The sequence below is a fragment of the Oryctolagus cuniculus genome, chromosome X (assembly GCF_964237555.1).
Source record: "Oryctolagus cuniculus chromosome X, mOryCun1.1, whole genome shotgun sequence".
NCBI lineage: Eukaryota > Metazoa > Chordata > Mammalia > Lagomorpha > Leporidae > Oryctolagus > Oryctolagus cuniculus.
This window is the reverse complement of record NC_091453.1, coordinates 51,397,558-51,418,123: the sequence shown is the minus strand read 5'-3', so window position 1 is coordinate 51,418,123 and position 20,566 is coordinate 51,397,558. Positions and strand designations below refer to the sequence as shown.

Here is a 20,566-nt window from a genome sequence, read left to right as displayed (position 1 = left end):
CACAGAGGATCAGTGTGAACAGACTGAGCCATCATGTGAGATGCAGAAAAGGACCCAAAAAAGAGCATTTTTGTTAAAACTTTATTTGAATTGATGAACAGTCACATGACTTAGGTAGCTTTACTCAAGACCATCAGCAATTAAGTTCATGAAACTTATCTTCCATATCATGTTTTGCACTTTTCAGTAGGCAACACAGGTTACAGATGACAGCAGCCATGGTTTTGAAGTGTACTGCCCTTCAAACTTGCTCTCTTCCTAGACCATCCTCATCTTCCCACCCCACCATTCCCCAAATCTCCATTTTCTTTGCATTTTCTTACACATACTAAGGCTATAGAGTTAAAGTAAGACCCATGTGGATCCACAGGGCTTCAGAGTACCATTAAGGGGACAACAAAATGACCAGCAATGCAACCCTGGACATGAAAATCATCACACCATGAATCTTTTTAACTGTACACAAATGCTAACATTCCCAACTTCACAGAAACAGAGCTTTTTTAAAAACATCTCATGAATAAAGGATCCAACTCACACACAAATGTACTTTATCGGGTCACTTTAAGTATTTCGCTGTTGTTTTTTGGCAACATAATCCTTGCTGAGCCTTCTCATCACATCCCCATGGGTAAGCCCTTCTACTGACTTACAAATGATTCGATAATTCTCCTTCACATATTTGGCAAATGGCCTCACATGGGGACGGATGGGGGTTCCATCTTTCCGGGTCAATGGCAGCATGACGAGGGTTCCCTTGCATTTGGCACAGATAAAGAGGTTGGTGTCCAGTGATCTGGTGTATCGGCCAACTCTGCAGAGGAAAGGGACACCACACAAGAAAGGAATCAGTCACTGTGCCTCAGCATCGGCTCTGAGATGTTGGTCTTGGACACAAAAGATGTTCTGTGGGTTTTCAGAGTAGGCAGGGGCACCAAGCAGCAGCATAGGTCAGGCAGGATCAAATGAGGGAAGAGGGGCCGGCATTGTGGCATAGTGGGTAAAGCCACTGCCTGTACTGCCGGCATCCTATATGGGTACCGGTTCGAGTCCTGGCAGCTCCACTTCCAATCCAGCTCTCTGCTATGGCCTGGGAAAGCAGTAGAAAATGGCTGAAGTTCTTGGGCCTCTGCACCCACATGGGAGACCCGGAAGAAGCTCCTGGCTCCTGGCTTTGGATCGGCCCAGCTCCACCCATTGTGGAGGAAGATCTCTCTTTCTCTCTCTGCCCCTGCCTCTCTGTAACTCTCCCTTTCAAATAAATAAATAAATAATTTTTTTTAAAAAGGAAGGAAGAAAGGGAGAAAGGAAATAGGGAATGAGTGTTTCACTCCTCAAGTCAGGCAACCATTTTCTTGCCCACAGAAATCATTGAAAAGTCAATTGGAGGCCACAATAAAGCCGTAATTGGAAAAAAAAAATCAGAGGAGAACGGGCTTACCTGGACTTGCACTGAGTACATTCATAAAGGATCTTGTAGTTAATTTGATAGTTATGGCAACGGGTGACCTTGGGCAGCTCCGGGTGTACCATGTTGGTTTTTTTGGCATAATACTGCCACGAATCACCATGAGAATCACGGGTTCCGTCGAGCAGCCAGGAGGCTGCGTGGCATAGTTCATGGATCAAAGTATCACGGAGTCGGTCTTGAAAGAGAAATGAAGAGACATTGTGAGTAGGGAAAAACCCGTTTCTCTTCTGGTCTGCTTACCCGACAACCCCTAAACTTTCACACACACACACACACACACACGCTCAACGGACACAGAGAGCTGCCTTACAGAAGCATAGCTAGGCAGGCTGTTACCTTCCCAGGATTCTGAAAGTGAAACTTCCCCACACTTCAACCTGACTTTGTTCATGGCAGAGGACCCGAGGTGAGCAGGTCTTTGTGGAGCAGCTCCCAGCTATTCATCTTTTTGAGGGGTGCTGCTAGAAATACACTGGGTGTCATGCGGTTTCTGGAACAGGATAGGGGCCAGTTGCTAGGGGCATGGCATTTGGTCAGGAGACGTTCTACAATGAGACTGGGATGAGAGTTGGGCCCTGAACAAGCAACTAGATTTGCAGAGTTTAGAGAGGCCATTCCAGGGTGGTGGTAGGGGGGGTGATGGAAAATGTGAGCATAGGGAAGGGCTGAGAAAGCGTGGGGAACATTTTGGGGGCTGATGTGAAGACGGTCTCATTGAAGTACAGGCTGGTGGTGGAGTAAGTGGGAGACAGGGCTGGCCACGTGGAGCAGGGATGAGTACAACAGTCTTAAAAGCCAGGCCGTAGGCCTTGAGAAGCCCTCAGTTCCTCATGAGGAGAGCAATGCAGTGGCACGTGGGAGACGCATCCGAGCAGGGAGAAGGGTGAGGCAGTGAGGACCTGCACCCGAGCACAAAGGCATGGGTAGAGAAGGAATGATGACAGGAGTGTCACTGTGAATGGTGATCTGGTGACTGGCTAGATAGAGGGGACCATGCATCTCAGCTACTGAGACAATCAAGAGGCTGCCACTGGCAAGGCAGCGAGCGAGGCAGGCCTCATAGAAAAATCGATGAGTTGGATTCACAAGGAGGCTGAGACATCCAGTAATCATACATCTAAGCAACATCCCCCCCCCCCCGCTTCCCCAGGGAATGACAGTTCCAGCTGTGACACAGGCTGCCGCTAAGGTTAACGTAACAGGAGCAGTTTCCTAAGAAAACAGCGCCACACCACTGCGATCACCTGCAGAGTCGCAGACTTTCAGAGAAATCTCAATCTTGGCGAAGCGGCGCTTCTCGGGGTACTGTAGCTCGCCAGTGCTGCATAAGCCAGCGGTTCTCAGCATCTTCTTGTTCCAGCCGATGTCTAACTTCTCTGGCAGCTGAGAGTGAAAAGCAAATGGAAGGAATCAGAAAGCCGTTCTAGGCGGTCCAGAAAATAGTCAGGCAAAAGTTTGTTTCTCCCCCTCCAATAACAAGTCAGAGGAACTCCTCCCTCCTCCCCACCCCCACCTCAGGTTCCTGGTGCAGAGCAAGTTGGAGAAGAAATTTATTCACAGGGCACACAGATCTAACCTGTCTTGGGGGAGACTAAAAACCAAACTGAAGGCCAGGTAAAGACAATTAAAAGCCAAACAGGACACAAGGGAGACCGTTGAGACTCTGTGAACGTAGGGTTTGCACTCTGTGCACAGAGATAAGTCTGGGGTAGCCAAGAGAGAGAAATACAGGCCTGCTGAGGTGGACGAGACGCACACGTCTACGTAAGAGTGGCAAGGCTCCAGAATCTGCTCATCTGACGTAACACCAGTGTCATCAGGGAGGCCACTGAAGGCTGGGGAACCTTCACGAAGATATGAGAACTCCTCTCCAGAAAGTCTTGTCACCAGAGCGGATGAAGCCTGAAAACCTTGATGACCAAAAGGTCTCTGCCTCCAGACGGCCTGCAGTCCAGCCCATATCCCAGGTATTGGCAGATTAATTTCTTTGAGCCAGTCACCTCCTGTCACATCCCATCCGAGGCAGCAGTGCTTGCTGACTTAAGTCTAACCTCCTCCAACCCGGTGCCCAAGGCCCTCCACTATTCTGGTGCTATGCTATCAGAACATGACAATAAGAGCTTCCTATGCCCTAGGCCCTGTTCTAGGCACTTCATGGGTATCAATTTACAGAGCCCAATAAGAATTCTGAGGCAGTCAGCACCGTTGGCCTCTGTATTTCCGAGTTTCACACGCACAGACACAGCCAACCATAGATGGGGAACACGACATGTGCACCGATCATGCACAGACTTTTCTCCCTGAAGACAGTCTGACGACTGCTTACATAGCATTTGCATTGTATCAAGGATTCTAAGCAATCAAGAGCTGATTCACAGTCTACCAGAGGACATGCACAGGCCATCTGCAAATACTACATCATTTTCTATAAGAGATCTGAGTGTCCACGGATTTGGGGGAGGGGGGTCTGGCAGGGAAGGGGGAGGGTCCTGGAACCAATCAATCCTTCATGGGCAGACTGAACTGTTATCATTCCCATAGTACAAAACAACAAAACAAAACAAAACAAAACAAAACAAAACAAACAAACTGAGGTTAACTAACCTGCCCTGCCCCAACTCACATAGCTCTTTCCTTCCGGTTCCCCTTCAACATGAACCCTCTCTTCCAGACAGTCAAGCCTCAACACATGTGCTCTCCCCTCTCACTGCTGTTCTTACTACTTACCATCCTTGAAGGATCGGAACAAATCTCACTTCCTTGAGACAATCTTAATTCCTGACTACTCAGGCACTCAGGTATTTCTCCCTCTGCTGATCTACTCTGGTAATACAATCTGTCCCATACAGCATATCAATCAACATTCTCGATTTCTTTCACATATGCATGTCTCCTTTCCCTACTAAACTGACAGCACTCACGGACACAAGTATCCATGGTTAGCCCACCACACAGCACCCTAGAGTTCTGGCATTCAGCAGGTGCTCAACATGCATTTACGCATTGATTCTACCTTTTGATCAAAGACAGTGAGGTTAAGGAGGTCATAGATTTTCCAGGCTAGCTCGTCCTTGTTTTTCTTGAAATTCTTTCCAGTGTAGCGTTTTTCAGTCTCAAGTTCCAGCAAGAAACATCCAGGTATGTTGCACTTAGTTTTCCTGCAAAAGTGAATTCAACTCAGTTTGGTATAGCTGAAGAAATGGCGTGCATATAAAGGTCACATCAAAAGAAACTAAACACTTGCTGCCCCTCTTCCTTCCAACTCGTCAGATGAGTACATTTCCCAGGCTTCCATTCACACACAGAGATTTGTCTTCACTCTGCACATTCTCAGAGGTGGAAGGCCCATGGTTTCAATCTCTACTGGACTGATCCTCACTATGTAACAGCTATAGTCTCAAGCTTTCTCCCGAGATCCGGTTCTGAATTTACAATCGCACAATGCAAATTTCCAACTTACTAGCACGAGGTATCTCCAGCACAATGTTCTTCGATGACATCACAGGCCGCAAACCTCAGAGGCGTTTTAAATTCATTTTTCTCTTACTCCATATTCATCTGGGCACGGAGACACACCGATAGCTCCCACACATTAGATCTTCTTTCCAGCCCTTCCTGCCTGTCCTCACTGTCACCACCCTAGTTCAAGTTGCCATCCTCTACTTCAAGCCTTGCCATGACAGCAGTCCTTAAACTGTGTTCCCTAAATCCAGGCTCTTTTTCTGCTAATCCACACACACACACACACACACCCCTCCAGATTCATTTTCCTCATCTGCATCTTCCAACGAATATCCCCCTCTGCCTTTCCATGGACTGCTTGACCTGGCGTTCAAAACATAGACCAACCCAGCCCTAACTGCTACTTCCACCTACCATTTCCACTTTGGCCAAAGTGGGCAATTTCCAAGACATCAATGGTGATTTCTCACACCCACGCCTCAGCATAACCTCTATTTCCCATAGCCTAGTATGACACACCTATCTCCACCTTAATGTCAAACGACCATCTGTGGAGGGCTTGACCATTGGCAAAGAACTTCCTTTTGCATTATCATATTTAATCCTCACAATCACCCTTCCAAGAAGCTATCACAACTTGGACCATCTCCACTTCACAACTGAGGGAGCTGACGCTAAGTGACTTGCCCACGGGTCTCAGAGACAAGGAACCTTCTGTCCTGAACCTCATGGTCTCACCATGATCCCACAATTGCTGCCCTATCTTTCAAGGCCTGATTCAAATGGCACAGAATCTAGTGTTGAGCACATAGAGGACTCATGCCTGCAAAAATGATTTCTTTAAACAGAAGTATTTTTATCTTGTCTGGAACGATCCCCAAGTCCAGAAAGATGATGAAATCAGGAGCAGGCACAGTGACTTTCTGCCTCTCTCCTGAGTCTGGGACTCTGCGAGAACACATGTTAATCCTTTAAGTCACCAAGCAAACCCTACATGAGCAGGTTTGCGTAGGGCAAAAGGAAAACACCAGACAAGGCAAACAAGGCCAACACCAGGTTCTTCATCCTGAAGCCTGATTACAGGTGATTCACACAGTTCTGCCTCCCGGCGCAGGTCTTTGAAAGCAAAGTTGTATCAGAAGAGGTGGCAGATGAAATCCCCAGCCATGGGGAAGGCTTTGGCAGCAAGTGTGAGCCCTGTGAGCATGCTCAGGGAAAGCCGGCCTTGGCACTTAGCCTATCTGCACCTGGAAACTCGTGCCCCTGCGCTCCAAGCTGAGTGCCCCACATCAGAGGAACCAACGAGACCCCACACTGGTGACATCAGACACCATGACCAGCAAACAAGCTCCACAAGAACAAGGCTAAGCACAACAGGAAGCCTCTAGACTGACACGGGAAGTACCACGGCAACAGACAAGGACCCCCAAGGGACAGCTTCTCCCTTCTTTTGTCACACTGGCTAGCAAAAGCAACCTGGGCGCTTCGCTACAAAAGACATACATCCCCCTGGACCGAAGCAGCTTCAACATTTATCTAGGGATCCAGAGAAGAAACCTAACTGAACGGGGGTCTGCCTCACACAGTCCCCAACAAGCTGCTGCTGTTGCTAGTTGCAAAAAGCAGAGACACACAGAGACTTCCTGCTCAAGTCCAAGTTGTTCTGTTGCCCCAAAGCCTGGCACATCATCCTTCTGCCCTTCCCTTAAGATGCACAGGTTACAAAAATAACACACAGTCCTCCACCCACATTCCTTGTCTCCTAAGCTAATTCAAATCTAAGTCTATATAACTCTTCAGTGAAAGGAAAAACAAAGAAAATTGTGCTTACTATATCACAGTTTTAAAGGAAAAAGTACGAAGTTTCTGGAATCTAAATGAGAAAACAGGTTAATTTTTTTTTCTTTAAATATTAACATGTCTTTGGTCTAAATGATCAACTTGTTCTCAATATCAATTACATAAAGCTTAATGAAATAAAAACAAACAATCCATTTGCATCCTTAATTTTAGCTTTTAATCGTCAGAAGGATACACACAATAGTAAGAGTAAGTGGTCATCCAAAGCAGTGGGAAAACCTTTAAAAGAAATGTTGATTTCCCTCCTAATTCCAAAGGACTGGAATATGACGACTTTGCCTTCTTATCACATCCATTTAGTGCTAACTGATGACTGCGAGGCTATAGCCAGCCTGAAAAAAAAGTGTCTTATTTGGCTACACAGCATTCTTTGACCTGAGTTTAAGAGCAAAGAAAATCTCAGAGACCATAGCTACTATGAGAACAGAAGGGCCCCACTCAGCCCATGCAGCTACAGGGATCCTGGCAGAACACCTACATCCAACCTGCAGTTCACACACGGGGAGGGGGGAGCCAGGGGGTGGGGGTGGGCATCCTCCCAGACTATAACCGCCCACTCAGAGATGGAAACCTATTCCCTCCACCCGACCAGACTCCGCCTTCATCCCATCACCCCAACTGCCCAGTGGACTAGGTGACAACTGCACAAATCACTTCCTGTTCAATTGGGCACAAGCAGAACCTACCCAGTCTGCTTTTCTTCATCTTCTGTGTCACTGGATTTCTTCTTCGAAGGCCCACAGGTTTTTTGTCCAGTAACCGCTGAAAGGAAAACAGTTCATTTGTACCGTTAAAAATTAGTACCATCAAACAACTCACAGAAAGACAAACTCAGGAGGAGCCCCCACAGCCCAGCCTTGAATTCGGCACGATTTCACCACATGAATCACGCAGCTGCCAACACAGCAAGCCAGGTTGGATTCTATCACGAGTAAACAACTAGGGGGCCTGGGTGTGCCATCAGAGGCTGGGCTGCATGGGCAACGGAGCCACACACAGTCTAAGGAACAGGATGGCGCAGCTTGTGCACTTGCCCTGAGGACTGGCTCCCATCCAGATAGCACCTTCACCCAACATGCAAGCCAAGTGCGTCCTTGGACTTGGACCCACGCTGCTGGCTATTCCAACCAAAGCCTTAGGAATCAGTAGTTGGTGTCATGCATTCATTTAAAAAAATTATTAGGGGTAGGCACTTGGCACAGCGGTTAAGATGCCATTTGGGACACCCACTTCCCATATCGGAGGGCCTGGATTTCAGTCCTAACTCCTGCTTCCTGCTAATGCCCACCCTGGGAGGCAGTGGTGACGGTTCAGGTACTTGGGTCCATGCCACCCACGTGGGAGACCCGGATAGAGTGCCAGGCTCCTGGGCATTTGATGAATGAACCAGCAGATGGAGGGGAGGGGGTCTCTCTCTGCCCCTCCAAGAAAAAATGAGCAAAATATGCATTAAACATTTGGTATATGCCAAGCACCAGCTTAGACCCTGAGAGAGATGAAAACATAAGTTAAGAGGAGTTCTCCCATGAAAAGGCTCACTGGAGACTCAGGGGACAGATTCAGAAACACGATAACAATGGTGTGATTTGTGCTTTAGTAGAGGCAAGCGCTAGAACTTCGGAAACCCAGGAAAAAATGAGCCATTCTGACTCGTGGCTTCAAAGCGGAAGTGACAACTGGGCTGGGCCCTAAGAAAAACGGGATAGCCTCAGGACAAAAATAGCCTCAGGGATGAAGCACTCCAGGCGAGCAGAACAGTGAAAACTAAGATACGGGAACATGAAAAAGAGCAGGCTAGTTCTCCCCTCCTTCCCAGATGGCAGAGCAGCCTCCCTTGGCCACTAGGAGGTTGTTGAGATGGCACAGGGTGGGCAGGCAGGACAGAAAGGCCTGCCAGGACAGACAAAGGCCTAGCAAGCACACACGGTGGGCCAGGCACACTTGGTTTGACTGGCTTACCAGTTCTCTTGAATGTTTTTTTAGCAGTCATCTTTTTTTTCCTTTGTACTTCCACAGCAATTGCAGGTTCCTTGTCATCTGGAAGCTTGATATGTATAGCCTCCATGCTACTTCTGGAATCACTTGACAGTAGATACAGATTTTCAGTAGGACTTTGCTGATTACTGATTTCATCAGATGAATGACAATGGGGGCCAGCAGGCTTCTCCATATAGTTATCACTTGAAGACGTCTGGTACGAACTCTCTTCTATCATCAGCCCAACACCCTCCGTAACTTTATTGCTAGCATCATCATCATCCCCCCCCTCCCCTCCTTGTTCACTTGCTTCTCCCTCTCCTTCACTGTCTTCTCCTTCTTTATCCCCTCCATCATCTTCTTCGCCATCTCCACCTTCCTCGCCCTCGCCTTCCTCATTCTCGCCTTCCTCGTCCTCGCCTTCCTCGTCCTCACCTTCCTCACCCTCGCCTTCCTCGTCCTCACCTTCCTCGCCCTCGCCTTCCTCGTCCTCGCCTTCCTCGCCCTCGCCTTCCTCGTCCTCACCTTCCTCGCCCTCGCCTTCCTCGTCCTCGCCTTCCTCGCCCTCGCCTTCCTCGTCCTCGCCTTCCTCACCCTCGCCTTCCTCGCCCTCGCCTTCCTCACCCTCGCCTTCCTCACCCTCGCCTTCCTCGCCCTCGCCTTCCTCGTCCTCGCCTTCCTCGCCCTCGCCTTCCTCGCCCTCGCCTTCCTCGTCCTCGCCTTCCTCGCCCTCGCCTTCCTCGCCCTCGCCTTCCTCATCCTCGCCTTCCTCGCCCTCGCCTTCCTCGCCCTCGCCTTCCTCGTCCTCGCCTTCCTCACCCTCGCCTTCCTCGTCCTCGCCTTCCTCACCCTCGCCTTCCTCGCCCTCGCCTTCCTCATCCTCGCCTTCCTCGCCCTCGCCTTCCTCGCCCTCGCCTTCCTCATCCTCATCTTCCTCGCCCTCGCCTTCCTCATCTTCCTGTTCTCTTTCTTTGTCATTTTTCCTTTCTTGTTCTCCTCCTCCTTCTTCTTCTTCATCATCAGTGATAACTATTGGAGGCTCCAGGATGACAGGCTTCTTTTCAATAACACACAATTCTTGCACACTTTCATCTAAAATTTAAGAGACCCAATCATATGCAAGTCTAGTCCCTCCACCCACCCCTTCTTGGAAGGAGCTTCAAAAAGTTCACAAAACATGCACATTTAATTCTACTTTTCCCTGAACTTTCGGAAGCTTTCTTATATGCTAAGCCTCAGCAATGACCAAGCCCAAATTCAACAGGCTGGGAATGGTGGCACTGTGAATCACAGCTAACAATCACAGTCATTTTCTTTAATATTTTATCAGTTTATTATTTTACCAAGAGCAGCACCACTGAACTACAAAGGGGCTTCCAAAAGTTTGTGGGAGTAGGAATGAAAAGCTAACATGCATTTTCCATGAACTTTTTGAAGTCCCTTTCTAGCAATCCAAGTCCACTTGCAAGTTTCAAATCATATTCTCTATGCAGCCTGACACAGTGGCTAAGTGGTTCCCAAACACAGCTCTGCAGACTTCTATCATTTTACTGGTCCACAGCAAATAAGAAAATTGGGAGTAATAAAGTAGAGTTTCTTTCCCATTAAGTTAAGTTACAATCACTGAAAAGGACTGTCCTTTATTTGTGATTCTGTCCGGGTTAAGCTTCCAGGTTTTTGTTTGCTTGTTTTTTGTTTTTGTTTTTGTTTTTGTTTTTGTTTACTTTATGTCATGATGGAGCTATTAGGTGGCAAGTTGGACTTGTAAAATATTCTTTTGTTAGACAAATTAAAAGCTGCCAATTCAACACTGATCACCACAATTGCATTTTTCAAGCCAGTCCTGGGGCAGGTACTCTAGTGCAGTGGGTTAAAGCTACCATTTGCAATTCCTGTACCCAGTCTGAGTCCCAGCTCCTCCACTTCCCATCCGTGAGTAGTATACTTGCCGTCACTACTGACTTCACAGATCTTTGGCTTCTTTATCTCAGGCTGGTATTCAATATCAGAGTCTAAGTCAATCACCATGCAGCTGAGTGATAAGATAGGGGGAAAAATGAAAGCAATATGAAGGCGACCATCTTTTCACAGCATTTCCTACTCAGCAGTGGCCCTGCACCAGCCAGGGCACCAACGGGGAGCACCCCCTTGGGGTCCTCATTCTTGAATGGACTCCTGCTGTGTGCTGCCACCCTCCTGTATTTTTTCAGTGTCTAATAGATATCCTCTAGTTTTCTGATGAGACAGAAAAATACTGAAAGCACAGTCACAGGACGTGCCTGCATGTGTCATAGCTACAAATGTCACTCCAGTTCCTCCTTGTTCACCATTTGTGAGTTGCCAAATTGATGGGCCTCTGTGAAGCTGTTGACTACTCTATGCTGAAAATTCTCTTTTCTTGATTGCCAGAGTATGATTGTCTTTTTTTTTTTTTTTTTTTTTTGTACAGACAGAATTAGACAGTGAGACAGAGAGACAGGTCTTCCTTCCGTTAGTTCATCCCCCAAATGGCCGCCATGGGAGGCGCTATGCCAATCTGAAGCCAGGATCCAGGTGCTTCCTCCTGGTCTCCCATGCAGGTGCAGGGCCAAGCACCTGGGTGATCCTCCACTGACTTCCCAGGCCACTGCAGAGAGCTGGACTAGAACAGGAGCAACTGGGACTAGAACCCGGCGCCCATATGGGATGCTGGTGCCACAGGCAGAGGATTAACCAAGTGAGCCACGGCGCCGGCCCCTGTCTTCTAGTTCTTATCTCATCTTTCTATTCACTCCTGCTCACTCTTCTCTTCCCCAACTCACCCCAGGGTCCACCCAAAGCCCTTTCATGCCAATCCAATCAATTCCTAAGGATTATCAATCCTGATATATACATCTCATGGTAAACTAACTATACATACATGTCAAAATTTTTGGCACCATTTTCCACAAACTTTTCCAAAGTACTCTCATGAACAAGAAGCTCATGGGAAAATGGAATGAAAAGATATGTTGGCCAGCGCCACGGCTCACTAGGCTAATCCTCCACCTTGCAGCGCCAGCTCACCAGGTTCTAGTCCCGGTCAGGGTGCCGGATTCTGTCCCAGTTGCCCCTCTTCCAGGCCAGCTCTCTGCTGTGGCCAGGGAGTGCAGTGGAGGATGGCCCAAGTGCTTGGGCCCTGCACCCAATGGGAGACCAGGAGAAGCACCTGGCTCCTGGCTTCAGATCAGTGCGATGCGCCAGCCGCAACGCGCAGGCCGCAGAGGCCATTGGAGGGTGAACCAACGGCAAAGGAAGACCTTTCTCTCTCTGTCTCCCTCTCTCACTGTCCACTCTGCCTGTCAAAAAAAAAAAAAAAAAGAAAAGATTTTTTTTGGGGGCCCGTGTTGTGGCATAGCATGTGAGTCCACCGTCTGCAGTGCCGGCAACCCATTTGGGTGCCAGTTCAATTTCCGGCTACTCCACTTCCAATCCAGCTCTCTATTATGGCTTGGGAAAGCAGTAGAAGATGGCTTAAGTCTTTGGGCCCCTGCACCCATGTGGGAGACCTGCAAGAAGCTCCTGGTTCCTGGCTTTGGATCGGCCCAGCTCTGGCCCTCATGGCCACTTGGGGAGTGGACCAGTAGATAGAAGACTTCTCTCTCTGTCCCTCTCTGCCTCTGCCTCTCTGTAACTCTTTCAAATAAATAAATAAATACATCTTTTTTAAAAAGGATATATTTTTCATGTGAAAAAAATCAGGGGTGGACGTTTTGTTAAGTAGTTAAGATGCCCCTTGTGGAGCATGGGGTAGGGTGGGGAGACCGCGGTGCTGTGGTGCAGTAGGTTAATCCTCCACCTGCCAGCATCACCTATGGGCACTGGTTCGAGTCCCAGCTGCTCCTCTTCCAATCCAGCTCTCTGCTATGGCCTGGGAAAGCAGTAGAAAATGGCCCAAGTACTTCGGCCCCTGCACCCATGTGGGAGACCCGGAAGAAGCTCCTGGCTTCTGGATCGGCCCAGTTTCAGCCATTGCAGCCATCTGGGGAGTTAACCAGTGGGTAGAAGATCTCTCTCTCTCTCTCTCCCTCTCTGTAACTCTACAGAAGATGGCCCAAGTACTTGGGTCCTTACCACTCATGTGGAAGACCCAGATAGAGTTCTAGGCTCCTGGGTTCAGCTTGGCCCAGACCCAGCTGTTGTGGACATTTGAGGAGTGAATTAGTGGATAGAAACTGTTTCTCTTTCTCTGCCTTTTAAATAAAATAAAATAAAATAAATAAAACCTAAAAATAAAATATAAAGGAGTAAAAAAAAAATGGTGTTTGGACTAGTAGAAACGAAGTTAAGGCCTGGTTCACATAGCCCTTCTGAAAAAGAAAAAAAAACCTGACCAGTTAGATAATAAGCCAAGGATAAGAAAGCTAACATTTTGAACTTGGTTTTGCAGTCAAACTCCATTATGATTGTGCTGAAGATCACACGGTACTTACAGAGGAAATGTGATGTTTACTCTGAAATTTTCTTACCCAGAACTATAGTTCTTTCTTTTGGAAAAAAAAAAAAAACTCAAGCTTCAATAATTCTACTACTCACCTGGCCTTTCTCTTTTGTGCTTCCATTTGAACAGTAACTAAATCAGAGAAAGAGAGGGGCATTAGAAAGCATCTGAAGGGTAATAAACTGTGAGTGTCCATGTTTTTAACTTCCTAAGGCCCAAGTCCTTAAATGCAAGCTTCCAAATTTGTGTCTTCCAAGAAAAAGTAAAAGGAAATCCAAGTGAAGAGACCCAGAGCCAGAAATGATGAAGACAGTCAACTAGAAAAGAAGCAGAGAACTTCCTCTTCTGGTCCTGGCAGCAGGGAAATAAATTTCATTTCACCAATCTAGATAAGGCCCTAGAGAAGACAGAGAACTAACTTTGGCCAAACATTCCCAAATCACATGTCGGTCATGTCTACAAAGACAGTTGAAAATACTCTACTCACCAACATCATCATCAACGGTGGTGGTATCCGGACTATAAATGTAACTGCAAAGATAACAAACACTTTTTAAAAGGAAGGCTACCAATGCCCTAAACAACCCAACCTCAAAAATCTCAAATTAATGAAGAGAAAAACCAGAGTTTCTGAAATCCAAAGGGGTTTGAAGGGCTTTAGGCCTAAAATGAAATTAGGCTAAAAATAGTGGGGTGACGGGTGGGACGTGGAATTAGAAGCAACAAGCCACTCCGTCCTTGCTGATAAATCGAAGACATGAGAAAATGGTAGCTGAGTATCATCAGCTCTCACTGAGAAGCCTATTCTCTGCCAGTGATTTATTTCTACTCAAAGATGCAAAAGTGAATCCTGACAATAGGGCCACAGGGGAAAGGATCTGAGCATGAACAGACTAAAAAATCATATGAGGAAGCTTTCAAACTACACCAACTGCGAATTTTACAAAGGATTCAAAAAAAAGTGATCTCCTCTTTAAAACTAAGGCTGCAAGCCATAAACATTATATATGCTTTTAAACAACTATATAAAATCCTATAGCAACCAGTATCAAAAAGTGTGTGTGTGTGTGTGTGTGTGTGTGTATACATGTGTGGGGGTGTAGACTTCCATTTTACTTTACCTGCTTCTGGATTGTTTATTTTTGCCACAGGACTGTATTCCCCTGATAATTTTTGCAACACAATAAATATAATCAAAAATGATGAGAATATATGTGGTTCACTCATTCATTGGTTCAACATTTACTAAACATCTACTATATGCTTTGTACTGCAGCTACTACAAAAGGAGTAAAATTTCCAAGCATCTCACGTTCTAGTGGCAAAGACAGAAAAGCAAATAGATAATTCTCATGAACTTCATTACAGAACAACTAGAATCAGAAACTGTATTTATATGATTACGTTAACACTTAATCTTATCCATGTGATCACTTTAACACCAGAAACTGTATTTTTAACAAGCACCCCCAGAGATTTCTGATGCAGGAAGCTGAAAGACCACAATTTCAGGAACACTAGTTGAATGCTAGGAACTTCTTTTCCTTGAAATGAGGAATGAATAATTTCAACAGAATGCTAAAATTAAACTTGGCACAGTTAAGAAATTTGAAATGGGGCCAGAAATGTGGCGCAGCAGGTTAAAACCCTGAACTGCAGTGCCAGCATCCAATATGAGTACCAGTTCAAGACCTGGCTGCTTCACTTCCAATCCAGCTCTCTGGTATGGCCTAGGAAAGCAGTGAAAGATGGCCCAAGTGCTTGGGCCCCTGCACCCACGTCAGAGGCCCGGAAGAAGCTCCTGGCTCCTGGCTTCAGATCGGCGCAGCTCTGGCCGTTGCGGCCAACTGGGGAGTGAACCAGCAGATGTTAGACCTTTCTCTCTCTCTGTGTAACTCTGACTTGCAAATAAATAAATAAATTTTAAAAAATTTAAATAAAATAAAAAAATTTACAAAAAAATATTTGAAATAGCCATACTTTTTTATTTAAAAAAATTTGAGAGGCAGAGAAACAGAGGCAGAAAGACAGGCAGCTTCCATCCACTGTCACTCCCTAAATGCCTGCCTCAGTCAGGCTAGGAGCTGGGAACTCAATCCAGGTCTCCCACATGGGTGGCAGGAACCCAATTACTGGAGCCATCACTGTTACCTCCCATGTTCTGCATTGGCAGAAAGCTGGAGTCAGGAACCAGAGCCAGGAAACAAACCCAGATACTCTGAAGTTAAGACACACACAAGCATCCTAATTAGCATCTTAACTATTAAGCCAAACCTCCACTCCACCTTTTTGAAAATTTGCAAATGTCCTTTTGAGATTACAAAAAATAGCTTTGTCATATACACAAATATTTTCTAGTTTATATGTGCCATTTTTATGCCTTTTGATATCAAATGTAGAAGGCCTTTCGACTTTTGGAAACAAAAATTCATCCATGTTTACTTCTAGCATTGTTAGTAGTTCATTTTTTATTTTTTAATATGTAATCCATATATAATTTATTTTGGTATAAGGACTGTTGAGGTAGGAATTCACCTTTTATTTTTTCCCAAATGGTCAGCAAATTATCCGAAAATTGCTGGTTGACAAATCCATCCTGAGGCAGGCACTGTGGCACAGCAGGTTTAAGCCCTGGCCTGAAGTGCCGGCATCCCATATGGGCGCTAGTTCTAGTCCTGGCTGCTCCTCTTCCGATCCAGTTCTCTTCTATGGCCTGGGAAAGCATGGAAGATGGCCAATCCTTGGGCCCCTGCACCCATGTGGGAGACCCAGAAGAAGCTCCTGGCTCCTGACTTTGGATCGGCTCAGCTCCAGCCATTGGGGGCATCTGAGGAGTGAACCAGTGGATGGAAGACCTCTCTCTCTCTGTCTCTACCTCTCTCTGTAACTGTGCCATTCAAATAAATAAAATAAATCTTTAAAAATAGGAAAATAGGGCACTGTTCCAGAAGAGAGAAACTCAGAGGAGAAACAGCTATCCTAAAATACCTTATCATACAGAATAGTTCATCTAGGCGGCCCTAGAGGGCAGCACTATCAACAATGGGATGGAAGTTAAATTAGGTTTGAATTGCATGAGACCCAAGAACTTTCTAGAACTTACAAATTCAACAATACATTGTCACTTCACAGGGCTATGAGCTGCTGACCACTAAGTGGAATGTTATGGAGAGTATTCTAACATCCTTCACAATTCTTATTTTATGACTAACCTAGTTATACACACTGAAGACTCTAAATGAAATAAATACTTAAGAAAGTTGCTTAGCCAAAAGAGTAAGATTAAAACAAACAGAAAATAGAACTTTTCAAATCTCACCAATCATCATCTTGGAAATTCGATTCATCAGACTGGTCAGGCTTTTCTCCTTGTCTGTCCATGGCTGTAGTCAAGACAAAAAAAATCTTTTAAAGAAAACCAAAGGTACTGGGGTTATGGTGCAGCAGGTTAAGCTGCGGCCTCAGACTCAGGCATTCCATATGAGAACCAGTTCAAATCCCATAGAAGATCTCCCTCCTCTCTCTCCTCTTCCCCCTTCTCTCCTTCCTTCCCTCCATTCTTCCCTACCTCCCTCTATCTCTGTTTCAAATAAATATCAACAAAGGAAGGAAGGAAGGAAGGAAGGAAGGAAGGAAGGAAGGAAGGAAGGAAGGAAGGAAGGAAGGAAGGGAGGGAGGGAAAACCAGAACTTGAAGCCAATGAGGCATTTCTACATTCTACATTAACCTTTAGGTAGTTTTTACACCCTATTTAAAGCCAAAACTTTGCACTGTAAATTAGGTATTTACATTTGTTGCAGATTTTCCCTAGATGAAAATACTATAGAGACAAATGTTATCACAGACCCCACTTTGCTTTACCAGGGTTCTTTGCAGATCAGAAAGCCCAAATCAAATAGCAGTCCCAATGTTAAATCAACAACTCATGAAGTGTAAGGAAAACACTCACTCATTAGCATCTAACAAGTTTTGTCCTCATCCTAAGGCTTTAGCATCTTAGTAGGTCGCTTACCTAGAGCTCTCTCATCCCCAAATGGATCGAACCCTTACCACAACACACACATATGGTGGTCCTTATATTGCCCCAGCCATTCCCAGCCCCATCTCCTGGCGTCCTCACTTCTAACTACCATCCACTGCCACCAATCTTCCACGTACTACGTGGTGACACGACTCCCTCTCCTATGCCACTTCTTTACTCGTCCCTTTTAGGTGTTTTTACCCTAGTTCCCGCGCCCTGCTCCTCAATCTGCTCAAGTCTCCCTGTGCCAGTTTCAGATTGCAACTTCTCTCGGGTTTAACCCTGTTCAGCCATACACACCTTCCTATTCTCGCCTTCTTCCCTCGGCCAGTTCACACCGATCAGACCCCAAAACAGTCACCCATCCCCCCCCCCGCACCCCACCTCCCGTTTGTACTCACAGGACTCTGTACGGACAGCCCACACTCAGCCACATCACCAGCACTCTATGACCAATCAGGCATTGAAACAGCCACCCATCCCCACACAAACCTACTTATTCTCGCAGGACTCAGACCCCACCACACCGCCCACGTCACGGCCACTCAACCACCAATCAGGCCTCAACCGCCTCCCATTCGCCCCACCCACCATCACCCGTATGTTCTCGCAGGATCTGCCCCCATCACACCCCCACGTCACGGCACCTCAACCACCAATCAGACCTCAACCGCCTCCCATTCGCCCCACCCACCATCACCCGTATGTTCTCGCAGGATCTGCCCCCATCACACCCCCACGTCACGGCCACTCAACCACCACTCAGACCTCAACCGCCTCCCATTCGCCCCGCCCACCAGCACCCGTATGTTCTCCCCCTCCCCACTCCCCTGTCGGCCCAATGTCTCCCTGTGCCAGTTTCAGATACCAACATCTCTCGGGATTAACCCTGTTCAGCCATACACACCTTCCTATTCTCGCCTTCTTCCCTTGGCCAGTTCACACCGATCAGACCCCAAAACAGTCACCCATCCCCCCACCCCGCACCCCACCTCCCGTTTGTACTCACAGGACTCTGTACGGACAGCCTGCCCTCAGCCACGTCACCAGCGCTCTATGACCAATCAGGCATTGAAACAGCCACCCATCCCCACACAAACCTACTTATTCTCGCAGGACTCAGAACCCACCACACCCCCCACGTCACGGCCACTCAACCACCAATCAGGCCTCAACCGCCTCCCATTCGCCCCGCCCACCAGCACCCGTATGTTCTCCCAGGATCTGCCCCCATCACACCCCCACGTCACGGCCACTAAACAACCAATCAGACCTCAACCGCCTCCCATTCGCCCCACCCACCATCACCCGTATGTTCTCGAAGGATCTGCCCCAATCACACACCCAAACTCATGGCCACTCAACCAAAAATCAGGCCTCAACCACCTCCCATTCGCCCCGCCCACCAGCACCCGTATGTTCTCCCCCTCCCCACTCCCCTGTCGGCCCAATGTCTCCCTGTGCCAGTTTCAGATACCAACATCTCTCGGGTTTAACCCTGTTCAGCCATACACACCTTCCTATTCTCGCCTTCTTCCCTCGGCCAGTTCACACCGATCAGACCCCAAAACAGTCACCCATCCCCCCACCCCGCACCCCACCTCCCGTTTGTACTCACAGGACTCTGTACGGACAGCCCGCCCTCAGCCACGTCACCAGCACTCTATGACCAATCAGGCATTGAAACAGCAAACCATCCCCACACAAACCCACTTATTCTCGCAGGACTCAGTCCCCATCACACCCCCCACGTCACGGCCACTCAACCACCAATCAGGCCTCAACCGCCTCCCATTGGCCCGCCCACCATTACCCGTATGTTCTCGCAGGATCTGCCCCAATCACACCCCCTTCAAACACCCCCACGTCACGGCCACTCAACCACCAATCAGACCTCAACCGCCTCCCATTCGCCCCGCCCACCATCACCCGCATGTCCTCCTGGGATCTGCCCCAATAACACACACACACGTCATGGCCACTCAACCACCAATCAGGCCTCAACAGCCTCCCATTCGCCCCCACCTACCATCACCCGTATGTCCTCTTGGATCTCCCCCAATCAACACACACGTCACGGCCATTCAACCACCAATCAGGCCTCAACCACCTCCCATTCGCCCCACCCACCATTACCCGTATGTTCTCGCAGGATCTAACCCCATCACGCCCCCTTCACACACCCCCATGTCACGGCCACTCAACCACCAATCAGGCCTCTACCACCTCCCATTCGACCCGCCCACCATTACCCGTATGTTCTCGCAGGATCTACCCCCATCATGCCCCCATCAAATACCGCACATCACGGCCACTCAACCTGCAATCAGGACTCAACCACCTTCCATTCGCCCCGGCCACCATCACCCGTATGTTCTCGAAGAATCTGCCCCCATCACACCCCCACGTCACGGCCACTCAACCTGCAATCAGGCCTCAACCACCTCCCATTCGCCCCCCACCATCACCCGTATGTTCTCGAAGGATCTGCCCCCATCACACCCCCACGTCACGGCCACTCAACCACCACTCAGACCTCAATCGCCTCCCATTCGCCCCCCACCAGCACCCATATGTTCTCCCCCTCCCAAATCCCCTATCGGCCCAATGTCTCCTGTCCCAGTTTCAGATTCCAATTTCTCTCGGGTTTAACCCTGTTCAGCCATACACACCTTCCTATTCTCGCCTTCTTCCCTCGGCCAGTTCACACCAATCAGACCCCAAAACAGTCACCCATCCCCCCACCCCGCACCCCACCTCCCGTTTGTACTCACAGGACTCTGTACGGACAGCCTGCCCTCAGCCACGTCACCAGCGCTCTATGACCAATCAGGCATTGAAACAGCCACCCATCCCCACACACACCCACTTATTCTCGCAGGACTCAGACCACACCACACCCCCCACGTCACGGCCACTCAACCACCAATCAGGCCTCAACCGCCTCCCATTCGCCCCGCCCACCATCACCCGTATGTTCTCCCAGGATCTGCCCCCATCACACCCCCACGTCACGGCCACTCAACCACCAATCAGACCTCAACCGCCTCCCATTCACCCCGCCCACCATCACCCGTATGTTCTCGCAGGATCTGCCCCAATCACACACCCCCACGTCACGGTCACTCAACCACCAATCAGGCCTGAACCGACTCCCATTCGCCCTGCCCACCATCACCCGTATGTTCTCGAAGGATCTGCCCCCATCACACCCCCACGTCACGGCCACTCAACCACCAATCAGGCCTCAACCGCCTCCCATTCGCCCCACCCACCATCACCCGTATGTTCTCGCAGGATCTGCCCCAATCACACA

At 48.1% G+C, this 20,566-nt stretch overlaps 1 protein-coding gene across 8 annotated transcripts in view; it reads right to left on the bottom strand.

Annotated features, from left to right (window-relative positions):
• Positions 1-547: 547 nt before the first annotated feature.
• Positions 548-20,566, bottom strand: part of GCNA (germ cell nuclear acidic peptidase) — a 32,061-nt gene continuing 12,042 nt past the window's right edge. For 3 of the 8 annotated variants that reach the window (XM_070066918.1, XM_070066922.1, XM_070066917.1), the window contains exons 2-11: positions 16,549-16,612; positions 13,717-13,760; positions 13,325-13,361; positions 10,720-10,802; positions 8,753-9,862; positions 7,480-7,555; positions 4,485-4,629; positions 2,716-2,854; positions 1,442-1,646; positions 548-814 (exon numbers count right to left, since the gene is read on the bottom strand). In XM_070066918.1, coding sequence (XP_069923019.1) covers positions 565-814; positions 1,442-1,646; positions 2,716-2,854; positions 4,485-4,629; positions 7,480-7,555; positions 8,753-9,862; positions 10,720-10,802; positions 13,325-13,361; positions 13,717-13,760; positions 16,549-16,610 — 2,151 coding nt within the window. In that variant the 5' untranslated portion in view covers positions 16,611-16,612 and the 3' untranslated portion in view covers positions 548-564. The other 5 variants (XM_070066921.1, XM_070066924.1, XM_070066923.1 and 2 more) reach the window with 5 other exon arrangements.